The following is a 12,680-nucleotide window of genomic DNA, read 5'->3' on the forward strand; positions in this document are numbered from 1 at the left end:
CAGCGAATGGCACTGTTTCAGTAACTGCATTTGTGATCTCTGTCACAAACTGTTTTAGATAGCGTTACAAAACCTTGGGACAAAGACTATGAAAACTTTACCATAGGCTTGAAGCCTGAGCAGTGTCAAGAGAATCTCCAGACTTGCAGTTGTGTGATCTGGCAGCTACCCCAGCTGGAGCTTGCACCTGGCTCCAAAGTCCCGTGTTTAATAGGAGACCAGAGGCAAGGTAGGGGGCCTTTGTGTTCGGTATTCATGTTCGCTGGGAAGCAGGATTCCCAACTAGTATTCAACTTTAACAGACAACTTCAGTAAGAATTGGTTTCAGGCTCTATGTAACTCTGTAAACTATATAAAATCTTGGTTTTGTGACATGTGGACTGCATTTTCTAGAAGGCTCTAGCGTGACAAGGTTACTTGGAATTCCAAACCTCATAAATAAGCTTTTCCTCTACTCAGTGTTATTAGTGGATGTAATCTCTAGAGATAATTCAGAAAGTCCAATCTAGTTACTTTAAATTAAATCTATTGCTGATGAAATACTATTTTCTCTTTCTTCAGAATACAGAGATATCCCTGTCTGGCCAAAAAAGTGAAGAGATTCCAGTGGATGTACAATGTGTTACTTAACTCTGGTAACTTAATTTGATTAAACAAAAAACTGTCAAAATTTGACAGTTTGATGTAAGTTTAATCTGAACAAATGGATTAAAAATACAGTATAAATAATTCTTAACTTACATAAACTTGATTAAGATTTCATTTTTTGTTGTTTTTACTAACTTTACAAAAGAGCATTATTGAACATAGGAGCAAAAGAAATTGTAACTATGGCCTTTTTGTTAAGGCAGAAAATATTTACATGCTCACAGTACTTTCTTTGTGCAAAATATGTACTGACTGATAGACTGTACCTTTCTGTACAAAGTCAATTTCAGCTTACTTTGCATAGCAGAAAAGCAACATAGAAAACATTAGATAAATAACTTGGTTGCTATGATAGTTTAGGTAAGCCTTTTCAAAAAATTATTAGACATTAACTTTCTCATTAAGAGCTGCTTTTAATTCTAAAGCATTAATTAATTAAGGCTATTCCAGTATTGAGGTCTTGCCAATACATGTCCAAAATAAACATTGTCCATCATAAAATCCAAGATGCACGCAGTGTGTTATCAGTAATTATGCCTGCTAATACATTCAGCAACTCGATATCCTGAAATTAGTCTTCTGACACTTCAAGTTTTCTTTGAGGAATATACAAGGTTCCTTCAGAAATTCCATCAGTACCATCTGAATTTGCAGAAAATGAAGATACTGTGTTTGGCCCTCCTGGTGTGCGAAAAAAGTTTTCTTTCACTGTTTGGAGCTCTTGGGGTTCCTTTGGAACACTTGGCTAAAAAGATGAGAAAGAGAGAAAGTTACTTTAATTTAAAAAAAGTGAATTCTGGCTTTAGGTTTTCGTATTTTTTTAAATAAAAAAAAATATAACAGCTCTTTACTGAGAAGAGTATATCTATTTTTATTTATACCTATATATGTGTGTGTGTGTATATATATACATATAAAAATAAAATATGTTAAAAAATGAAAACCTGTTTCTGTAACCCCTTCCTGTCTCCTTTTTTAGTACAAACATATCTTAGGCAATATAATATTACATAAATATGCAGATTTCTTCCTGTGGAAATTCTTTTTTTAATCCTCTACCAAACCTATCTTCTTTAAAAAAAAAAAAAAAAAAAAAGCAAGTCCTTGAGAGTAAGTTAGGAGAGTAGTGAGAAGGAAAGATAAAGTAACAAATGGATATTTTGTAAATAAATGTCATCTCAAATCTATCACAAATTTTGCCTTTAAGACAGTTGTCTCTTCACATCCTGTCATCCTGCAACTCCTCCAAGCTGGCTCCACTTCCACACAACAAACATGATACTTGCTTTTGCTTTCTAACCTGTAATATGCTAGCCTTCATTGCCTATTACTCCAGCTTTTTTGGGCAGTGCTGTATTATAAATAAAGTAAGATGGAAAAAACATTAAGAATTTTACCTGCTGTAAAGGAGTTACTGCACTGTATTTCCCATTCAACTCACGGTCAGGAAGTTGCAATATATTTTTACTTACCTTCTCTTCTTTCAAGTTCATGTTTTCTGAGCTATGGCTAACATTTTCTGATTTTGAAGAGACTGTCATGCGCTGAAGAACAGGACTTGCAGGAACTGGCACACCAGCAGGTATTAGTCCTAAATGTTGCAGTGTGAAGTTCAGAACTGAAGAACTTGGAGTCTGGGCAGAACTTGTGTTGCTTGAATTGAGACAGGAGTTGCTCAGTACAGGTGCAGCAGCTATAGAAGTTGGTGATACCATTATATTCAAGGGTGTTATATGAAAAGCAGGAATGTTAACTGCTTTCAGTTCAGATGCTGTCACTGGAATCACACCTAAAGATGAAAAATCAAGTAGGGGAGGGGATTAAAAACTGAGGCTCAAACCACTGCAGTGTGATGTCATGACCTCAGTAGGATAAGTCTAGCCCACAGTCCTGCAAGACAGAGAACTATATGTATATTTAATCTAATACTCACCAGCAATGGGCGAGCTGTAGGTAGTGTGCTGTAATGAACATATTCCAGCTTTCTCTTTGTTAGAAAAACCTGCCTGGTTGCCATGGTGGGTACACTGAGGAAGAGGAATAAGATAGCCAGATGGAAAAAAAGTCTGGAAAAGAAAGAGACAATCACTTGTACTCAAAGATATAATAAGCAACCTTCTTGAAGTTCTTCCCCACAGTTGCATTCCTATTGTCTTGCCCTTAATTCTTTCTCCTCCACACCCCTGGGATCCTATATTCTGTGCCCTGTACTACCTTCTGCTTGAAGTTAGACACAGCTGACTCAAAGCAACACTTCTTAAAATAAGACTGCCATACTCCGCAGAAGTCAGCTGGCTCCATTCCCAGCTGACATCCTCAGTAAAGGGCTGGAAATCCGTCCCAGATTAACATGTTACAATTAGACCAGACACAAGAGAAATCTTGATACTGAATACTTTTTTCTAACAAAAGAAACATCTGGACCCAGTAATCATCATGTCACCTCATTCTTGCATTGGGTTTTTGTAAGATAAATCCTGGAAGAAAACCCATTTGCATTTACAAGTTCTGCTTTTGTTGACAAAATTGTTCTTAATCAAGTTCTTTATAGCAGTAAGTCTAATTGCAGAATACTAAATTTTACTAAAATATAAAAAGCTTTATGTGGTTCTGTTGTAAATTAAAGTATTTGAAATTAAGTATAGGCAAACAAAGGACTGGGAAGGTGTGGAATCTCAGCGCTGCCTCCATCTAGTGAGTCTTAGTTACCATCTTCATTCCAGTCATTTCATTCCCTCTTATTTGTGTGCTTAATGCAAAATAGAAGAGTCCTACAGTAAATGAGATTTTAAAAGCACACTGAAAAATAATTCAACCAAAATTAATCTATAGACATGTATTTATTATAGTTTTGTTTCTTTGGCAGAGAGTTCTCTTAGAAGTGGTATTTTTTCAGGCAATGGTACGATATGCTGTGGTGCCTGACAGAAAGTTTACCTCGTGAGCAGGAATGGCAAATGCCATAGGTATTTCTTGTTTAGTTTTGGTTCTGTCCTCATCTTCTGGAATACCTTCTCTCTTACATTGGTCACAGCAACTTGCCACGTTTTGATCTAATTTTTCAGCTTTGTTTTGTCTCTCTTTCTGGAAATTGTCCATTTCATGATTCATCTGCAAACCATTAGAAGGTGGTCTTTCATTTTTAATGGATTCTCCCTTTAAAAAAGAAGTACATATAAAAACATAGGCAGACATTGTAAAAGACAGACTTTACAGCCTCAATTACAGGTCTACAATAATATTTATACATTTAAAAAGTTAGGATAACAAAGTAAATACCTCTAGCTGTCAGAAAAGCTGCATTTCTATGACAATTCTCTGTGGACACAACCTAGAAAACAAATTTTCTCCTTTCTCCTGATTCTCAAGTTTGTGCTATAAGGATTTCTAGTTACAAGTACAGACAACTGCTTCTACGTTATCCCCTCTCGCTCCTTTGCAGCTAGTGGATGTTTGATGCCATTGACATTGTCACAGCACACACTGATAACATTTCATGGTTGTTTTGCCAAGCACAATTTAAAGCAGCCTAATAATTTGCAGGGACACTAACACAGTCAGCAACTGAGCCCAGTGCTGAGAGGGAGGGGTGAAAAGTAAACCAGGCCCAGTTTTTCCAAACTTAAGGTCTTATTCTCTTCATACACCTTATTATTAAGACTATGACAATCCAACACTGGCTGCCTACAACACTGGATAAAAATATTTAGAAGGTACCAGGGTTTTGGGGACGTTGTGTCCATCAACTTTTACACGTCTGCTTTCCTTCCTAACACCATTAAAGCCAAGAGTGAATGCTAGCTCCTTGTGTACTTGAACTACTCCAGAATGATGGCATAAATATCCTGATACCCAGCTAAGCCTTGCGATAATGTTTTTGGGAGAGGTTGTTTCATTTTGACTAACTTCTGAACACATTGAGACACCTTCTCTGAAATAAAAATTTGGAGTGGGAGAGAGGGGAAGAGGAAAAATACAGCCTGATTCTAGGTTAGCCTTTCAAAGATATGCATTATTCTGTATATTCTGCCTGGTGCTTTGCAAATACCAGAAAAGATTATGTGATTATCCTATTAAAAAAAAAAACAAATAAAAACAACAAACATCAGCAAGCACAACAAATCATCTCTTCAAGTGCAATGTTATTCAAAATACCAACACACACTTGCATTAGCAAGCAAGAGCAGACAGTTCAGTTTTGTCTTTTATCTGTTTTCATACCCTCCAGAATTTTTCCTCCAAGGTACAGGAACAGGTGTTCTCCAGTGCCAACATGAAATGTTGTTTTATGTTGCAAAGTTTCTGCAAGTCTGTAGCACAAATGCTCTTAAAGTCAATTAAAGGATTAAGGGTTTAGATTACTTCCCAGTCAGGCTTTACGATGAATTTACAATGAATTTACAAATTTTACATCATCTGATGGGATCCTAAATGACTTTGAAAAGAGTAGGTGGCACCATCATTAAGCTGTAAAATGGGATTTAAAAAAATAATTTAACTTACCAGAGAAGTAGCAAGGCTTTTGTCATCACTTCTACACTTTTTAATCAGACTGTTCTCTTGTAATGCTTGTGATCTTTTAAGGCACTTGTGTGACATAGATTCAGGCTGTACAGTTTGTCTTTCGTTAGCTGTCAAGGAGTTTCTTGGATCATCTTTAGCTATGTGATTGTCTCCTTCTTCAGTGGTTATTTTATTCAGTACTTTTGAATTAATACTTTTAATTCCAGTCACATTAGCACATGGTAGAGGCTGCAACATGAAACTTGGGCTGTATGTTGTCACAGTGTGGGCTTGGGAAGGATGCAAATATATTGCATATGAAACACCAGAATGAGTGTGAGGTAGCATTACTGGTGACACTGAACTGTGGCTTGGAGGCAGGACACCCAGTGGTTGAGCGAGAACTGACTTCTGAGCGGGTGGTGCAGTGCGAGGTTCAGGTTTGGGGACCGCCTCGGGGGAGGACTGATTACATGCCAAAGCCAATTTCATTTTCATCTCTTTTGCTTTCCTAAATATAAATAAATAAATAAATAAATAATAAACCAACCCCCTCCACAAATGCACATTTTAACATCTTCATGCAGAAATGCCCTGACAAATTCTGTTTTGCCAAACCAAGACTTAACATGAATTTGTACTTCTCTAGCCAATAAACAAAAAATAAATTAAAAAAAACATGTAGTACCAGGGGCTACTGATTTTGAGCCAATTGCCCAACTCAAGCTGAGCATAGCTTAAATTTAATGGCCAGGGACAAAATAAAACTTCTCACCATAACACTTGTGTACTTACTTTGATTGTCCTTCTAGCTGATGTTTAGAGTTCACTGCAAGCTGAGCCATTTTACTTGGAACAGCTGATAAATTCTGATCACTACCTGGTTGGAGAGGGAAAATAAAACAAAACCTGTAATGCATCAGACTTGGAAGTTAAATTCAGACTTCAGATTGCATTATTTAATGCAGTATACACATTTAATGAGAAGGCATTAAGACTGTGTTATCAAATTGCAGCCCAGACTTGATTTGATCAATCAGATGGTAGCTTACATCAAACAAGTTGTAAAGCCTCAGCTCAAGGGCTTTTTTTTGTTTGGTTGGTTTTAAAAAGGATACACAACAAGAACATGAACATTGATAGGAAGTTTTCTGTCAATTTTACAGAACAGCTTAGATAGATAGGAAAACCTGAAAAGGCAGAGTTTCCACAACAAACCAGGGTCAGATCAGTTCATAGAGAATCAGCTATACTACACAAACAGAAAGTCTGTAGCCAATAATACAACATCTCAAAAAGTCAAAATAGTAATACGTAAAAAAGGATTTTTCTTCTTAAATTCCAAATATATAATATGCCACCCCCACTTTGTTCAGTGTGAAAGAGGAGACAACAGTTTCCTGCAGTATGCTGAATTTGTGCCAGATCTAAATGAATGTATTTACATTGCTGCAACTGTTCAAGCTGTGGCTGGTTTTGATCCATCAAACTGAAAAGAGTTTCTACTAATTGCACAGCTTATTCAGTAAATGTGGATCATTTCAGATTTGTTTTCACTATAAATCTTGTCAGGTCTCAGATTTACCAGCACTATGTTTCCCCCATCTGGTCTATTTTTGACAGTTCTTAAAACATGCTTATGTTGTAAGCATGCATACCCACACATCCACATCTCCTGTGAGAGGATGGTGAGCTCGACTATTTAATGCAAGACCCTACATCTGAGTTAAGAACATATTCAGAAAAAGATACAGAAATGTACTTTTCTGCTACATACTTGTGCTTATTTTAACTGGACTGGTTGGAGCAGATTGGATCTTCCTTCTGTCATTTTCTATACTTTTAACTAACTTTATTAGAGATGGATGCCGAGTAAAGCTTTGCTTGACTCTTGAAGGAAAAAGATTTTTTGAACACTGCTCTTTGGAAGTGATGGAGTCTGAAATATGTGGAACCCAGGTTGTAGCAGTGGCTTCAAGTTTTGTATCTAAAAGCAGAACAAAACAAAGAGTAAATATTTATAACGTGTAGCATCAGTAATTAAAAGAAGCTATTTGAGCCTGGTTTATAAACACTGGAGTAGTAGCAGCATCAAAAATGGAAATGTGGAAGTCTCAATAAGAGAATATGCACTGCGTGGAGATATATATGTTCTATGAAATACTAGAATGCTATGCTGTCAAGGACCAAGTACAGCAATGTAACTATCAAAGACCACCTGCTTAGTTTACCCTGTCTTGTTCAAAAAATGTTTTCTAGAGGAGAAAACAAAGAAACAATGAAAATCATCAGCGAGACAGAAAATGCAACATACACCTACCCCGAACATTTGGCAAGACCTCAGGTCCTGTCCACTTGAATGCCGGTTTTCTACCTCTCTCCTCTGTAACATGAACTTTCTTGATAAGCTCAAGGCTACTGAGAACATTTGCTATGTCATAAAGTCTCCTAATTTTGGCTGAAATAGAAGAAACAAATGTGAACTATAGCACTTCTGTTTCTTTAACAAGTTACCATCCATTAGACTAAGAATATTATGACATTCTTTTAGCAGCAGTGCAAAAACCTGTAAAGTTTCTTTAAGAAAACAATTTTGGGGAACAGATATTTATGCTATGAAAAAATATATCACAATGTAAATTTGCTATTTAAAATGGAATTGCACAGAAAACATCTAAAAAGAATATACCAATAAGAAAAGATAAGGTGTTACTCTAGATGTAGAAAACATTTCAAAACAAGTCTCTGGGTAATTAGGCTCTGTGCAATGACCAAACCTATACAAGTTCCATAGTGAAAATAAGTAGCTTAAGAAGCAGGTATACACATGCAAGGGTGAATATGGAGGTGCGGGAAAGAAACACACTAACACCCAACAGGATAATCATCCTGCATGTTCTTAACTGTTCAGGCGAAGCTATTAGGGGCAAGTTTTAGGCAGCAGTCAAATTGCAACTGAATTCTTTGACTGCAAAGTGAATGTGCTTAACCCAATGTTTCTGCTACTGCAAATTTAATGTCTAGCAAGTCAGGGAACTTGGGACTATGCTTGTTAAGCAAGAACATGGTAAAAACACATAATATCTGAAATACAAACACAGGGAAGGAATGCCCTGAAAATGCTTTTATTGTGAGACATGGACATTAACAGGGGAAGAAGAAAGAACAAGAATATAAAAACCTCAGTGACTAGCCACCCACCCACTCTGTCGTCATGATGCAGTGGAAAGGAAACTATGAACCGAAAGCACTGAGGATCAGTTTTCTTATTCCACAGATAGTTTCACCAAAAAAAAAAAAAAAGAGTCTGTCTGAGAATCAAGGAAGGATGAAATCTGCAATGAAACCCAAAAATTGTTCTTAGTCCTTCAAGAGCAGGCACATTTTTAATTATTATGGGTATGCAGGCCTAGACCTAGAAATACCTTTTCATTTGAATGGAGAGGAGGAAGTGTGCTGGGAACTGAAAGCAGGGTAAAAGAATGAAGAAATAATTGGCAGTTACATTAGGTTTCACTTCCTCTCAGGGGTAAGCTATTAACAGGACTTCTACAAAATGTCTTTAGGTTTCCAAACAATAAGTTATATGACCAGAACACAGATTTGCATGATGCTGGGACATCTTTGCTGAAATGATGCTGAAATCTTTGACAGATAGATCACTTGAGGAAAAAAAGAAAGAAATTGTTACCAATAAGTACCCTCATGACATTACTTCATGATGAAAGGATTTAAAGGACTTTTCCTTTCTCTTATATGGTATGTATGAATGACTATGCACAAGTCGGTCCTGATTAAAAACTGTGTCAGGAGTTTAGTGAGTTTCTGGAGACTCAAATATTTATGGGAGGAAAGGGATCATTGTAGTTTACAATCTGTAATTGTGTATCAGAATAGTTCACTTAATTTACAGCTGATATTTCTATTTAGAACGTCAACAAGCAGACAGCAACAGCAGCATTTTACTTACTTTTAAACTTGCTTTTATCCAAGTCTTCTAACTGGTCTTCTCCAATCAAGATTTTAGCAGCAACTTCAAGGCTTACTATTTGAGGAGTTGATACAAGAAATAGCATCACAAATTTCTGACTCATCACTCGTAAAGACTTGTCTTTCCTGCTGTTTACTGATGCTGCAGCAGACAGTGGAACGGATTAAAGCATTAGGTGATGTGCAAGCTACAAACAGACTTAAAACACTGAAGAAATTAAATAAATATTTGACAGTAACAATTATTATAAGAACAAACAACGCAGCAGCTAGTCACGGCCAACATGGACTCCAGGATCAAGTCTCTAGAATCAGATACTTGGGTAGATACCAAATCGAAGAATGAAGAAGAGAGAGTGGTGTTTCCCCTTGTAAACCTTTCCTATCATCTGACAACTTGTAATCTTAAAGACTTAACTGCAGACTGTACAATATATTTAACAATCCTTAATGAACATTTCTTCCATGAATCAACCCTGAATTTTAAAAATTCATGGAGTAGTTTCTACTTTTGACATCCAATGGTAACAAATGCCGCAATTTGATTGTATGTTATATAAAAAAATGCTATTGTTTGATAGTTTCACCTGAACGCCCTTGTTCTTGCACTGTTAAAAAACAAAACAAAACAAACAAACAAAAAACTTGTGTAAGAATTAAATGATTAAGACAAATGAAAAAGAGTAGGGAACTCCCTCCCACCAGCAATAGTTGCAGTGCTTTTCAGGCAGTAGCATTTAAGAAAAAAGTCCAATAAATGTTCTTTCCAAGTGCATAGATACTTATAACTACAGGCACATATTATTCCTGACATTATAAAGAAATATTACCAGCACGAAATTCCATCCCTGGGAGCTCAACAAAACACATTTCTGAATGCTCATTTGAGCTGAAAGATCTTGCCATTTCTTCATTTCTTTCACCATCTGTATCAAATTCATGTTCATACTCTCTGTTCTTGATCATCTGTATTTGTTGGGTATATTTGTTCTCTTCTCCAACTTTTTTCAAGGTCTGCAGGGTTTTGGTGAGATTATGTCGCCCATGCCAAGCATATCTGTTTTTGGCGAGGCGGCTCACCATGTGTAGGCTCTCTAGCACGTTCACAATATCATATATGCGTCTACGTTCAACATCTGAAAAAGAAAAAAAACAGAGAGGAAAAAAAATGACATCACCATGATATCTCTACTACACAAAATAGCTTTTGTTATACCTTTCATTAGCTGAAATAATGGTTTCACATAAAAGGGATCAGTTTTCTGTATTTCCCCAACTAATATACTTCTAGGTCATTTTAACCAATTCCTCGTTACAAAATTTTCCTGAAAATTGCTCTTATAGAACTTGCCAGCATGAAAAAGTAAACGATCCTTGCTTTAGATATGGCAAGGACTTGCTTTTCCAAAGATATACTTGTTTACAGTGCATCTTAAGAATGAAAACYTACTGCTGCCAGTAGAGCCAATAGAAGGGTTTCAAATGGCAATACAACTTGAAAAACAAAACAAAACTGTATTTTTAATTATTTTGTTATTTATATTAATTTTAGTTATTCATTGCATCAATTCTAGATTGCTTCAGTGAATATTTTAGAAACTCAAGGCAGACAATTGTTTTGTAAAAATCTGTTTTTAATATGTTATTCTATAAACACACAATGGGCTTTTCTTTTTTTTCTGTTAAATTATCATTTTTGACTAGTCATTTTCTAAACAAGGTATGTTATTTTGTATGGACAATGAAATGTAATAGACATTTTGGTTTGTAGTTCACCCCTCTTCTGTGTCCCTTGACATATCTGAAGATATACTGACAGCAAAAATTTGATAGCAAAATTTATAACTGTTAACAGTTTCATAATCTGTGTACTACTGTAACTTCATAGCTTGAGCTTAAAGCTGGCAGCTTAGACTCTCATTAGATCATTGGTGTAATTAAACAGTGATATAAAATGAGAAAGTTGGTTAAATTATCATAGACAGCAGAAAGTGTTTTCTTGCTTTGATGTCATGATTGAACCGGAAGTCGTGGGTTCAGCTTGAGAAACGCTAGCTCCTGCCACAAAATTCAACCCCTAATCTTAGCCATCACTCCTAGATCCAAAAAACTGCAATGGGTTATTTGTGGTATATCTAATAATTTAATGTTTAATATTAAACATAATCCAGAGCTTCTCAACTCATTCACTGAAGAAACTTCAGCTTTTTAAAACAATTGCTGTAAGAATGGACAGCTTAAAGCTAGGTTTAAATGAAAGTTTGGGAGTATGCAGTAAGCATTCAAAATTTTACTGAGCAAAAATGTCCTAAACACCAATAGCAGGCTTACTGGCATATTCGTATGAATAAGTATATAGAAGTATATACACAGACTTACTAAGCTCTTCTGCCACTTCGTCAAGGCAAATGTAATTATTCTCAGCAGTGCTGGGATAATTAGGATATCGAGCTAAGAATTTATGACACAGTAATCCTAGACTTTTCTCTTTGCGGCTTGGTTGAGATTTTTCATATTCATCTCCAGACAACTGCTCCTATACAGAAACAAGAAAAAGATTTTTTTAACACAATAAATATATAACTATATATATTTGACAGCTTTACTGTCAGCCCAACCCTCTGCTTTTGTCCTCAACAGTTGTGAATAAAACCAGCAAATCATTGCCTGCTTTATGTAACAAGACAACATCCTTATTTTTATGGTAAATACTTCAAAATCATAGCCGAAAGAAAATGCTGCAGTACGTTAAGGTGAACTATTTATACTGAATACACAGCCTTCCCCTAAGTAAAAAGTAAAGAAAGACAATACCTTTACAACATACCTGCAAACAGTGTTTGGCCTGTAGGTCCTCACTTGTGTTGTCTGAGAGTCCCCGTCTCTGTTCTCTGCTCCTAATCTCAGGACTAGCTGCACTAATCAGCATTTTAAGGTTAGAAGTGGGTGTCCAAGGATCTGCAGGGGGGATTTCCTTGGGTTTTGGGGGTGTTGTTAGGGGCTGACAGTCAGGCTGTATCTCTGTCAAGGCTGAATGAGAGGTAGCTGATTGTTTCAGAGGGGTTTTCAATATGCTTCTGTATGGCTCAGAAGAATGATTTTCCTGCACCAAGAAAAAGGGAAACTGTGATGCTGAAAATCGAAAACAGTAACACTGTACATAATCCATCGGTCGATAATAGTCAAAGCAGAATAAAGATCAATTTAATGTTTTGAATAGCTCAAAGCCAAAGGTTACAGCCTTTACTGAATTTAAGTCTTTTGTTAAAACGGTGAAGCCTTCCCTGTAAACCAGTTAGCAGACTGCGCCTTTATCTTATTACATGAAGTCCATGGTATTTGCAGGTACTTTTCCTTTTATTTCCCTCTAGGGAAAAAATAAGTCAGAATGAACGCTAAGCCGCACCAAAAAGCTACAAAGCGTGAGTTAAACAGTTTTTATTAAAAAAAAAAAAAAAAAAAAGCGGGGGGAAATCGGGGGAAAAGGCAGTACCGCACGTTACGGAAATTTTGGATAAAAGCCATCAGGTAAAGTTTTG

At 36.2% G+C, this 12,680-nt stretch overlaps 2 protein-coding genes across 2 annotated transcripts in view; one reads left to right on the forward strand and one right to left on the reverse strand.

Moving 5' to 3' along the window:
* The window catches only part of ZDHHC13 (zinc finger DHHC-type containing 13), a 39,202-nt gene extending 38,451 nt beyond the window's left edge, over window positions 1-751 (forward strand). Inside the window, exon 18 of the transcript XR_003257384.1 lies at window positions 562-751. The gene's annotated coding sequence lies outside the window, so the exon portion shown is untranslated. The remainder of the gene's footprint in view (window positions 1-561) is intronic.
* Window positions 752-844: 93 nt separating this feature from the next.
* On the reverse strand, window positions 845-12,310 carry E2F8 (E2F transcription factor 8). The gene is made up of 12 exons (XM_026089339.1): window positions 11,969-12,310; window positions 11,521-11,677; window positions 9,972-10,277; window positions 9,122-9,283; window positions 7,472-7,609; window positions 6,929-7,138; window positions 5,947-6,031; window positions 5,152-5,662; window positions 3,586-3,804; window positions 2,582-2,714; window positions 2,121-2,437; window positions 845-1,393 (listed from the first exon to the last, which is right to left on the reverse strand). The coding sequence occupies exons 1-12, from the start codon at window positions 12,308-12,310 to the stop codon at window positions 1,220-1,222; spliced, it is 2,754 nt and encodes a 917-aa protein (XP_025945124.1). The 3' UTR covers window positions 845-1,219.
* Window positions 12,311-12,680: the final 370 nt, after the last annotated feature.

The sequence above is a fragment of the Apteryx rowi genome, unplaced genomic scaffold (genome assembly GCF_003343035.1).
Source record: "Apteryx rowi isolate R43461 unplaced genomic scaffold, aptRow1 scaffold_81, whole genome shotgun sequence".
Taxonomy (NCBI): Eukaryota; Metazoa; Chordata; class Aves; order Apterygiformes; family Apterygidae; genus Apteryx; species Apteryx rowi.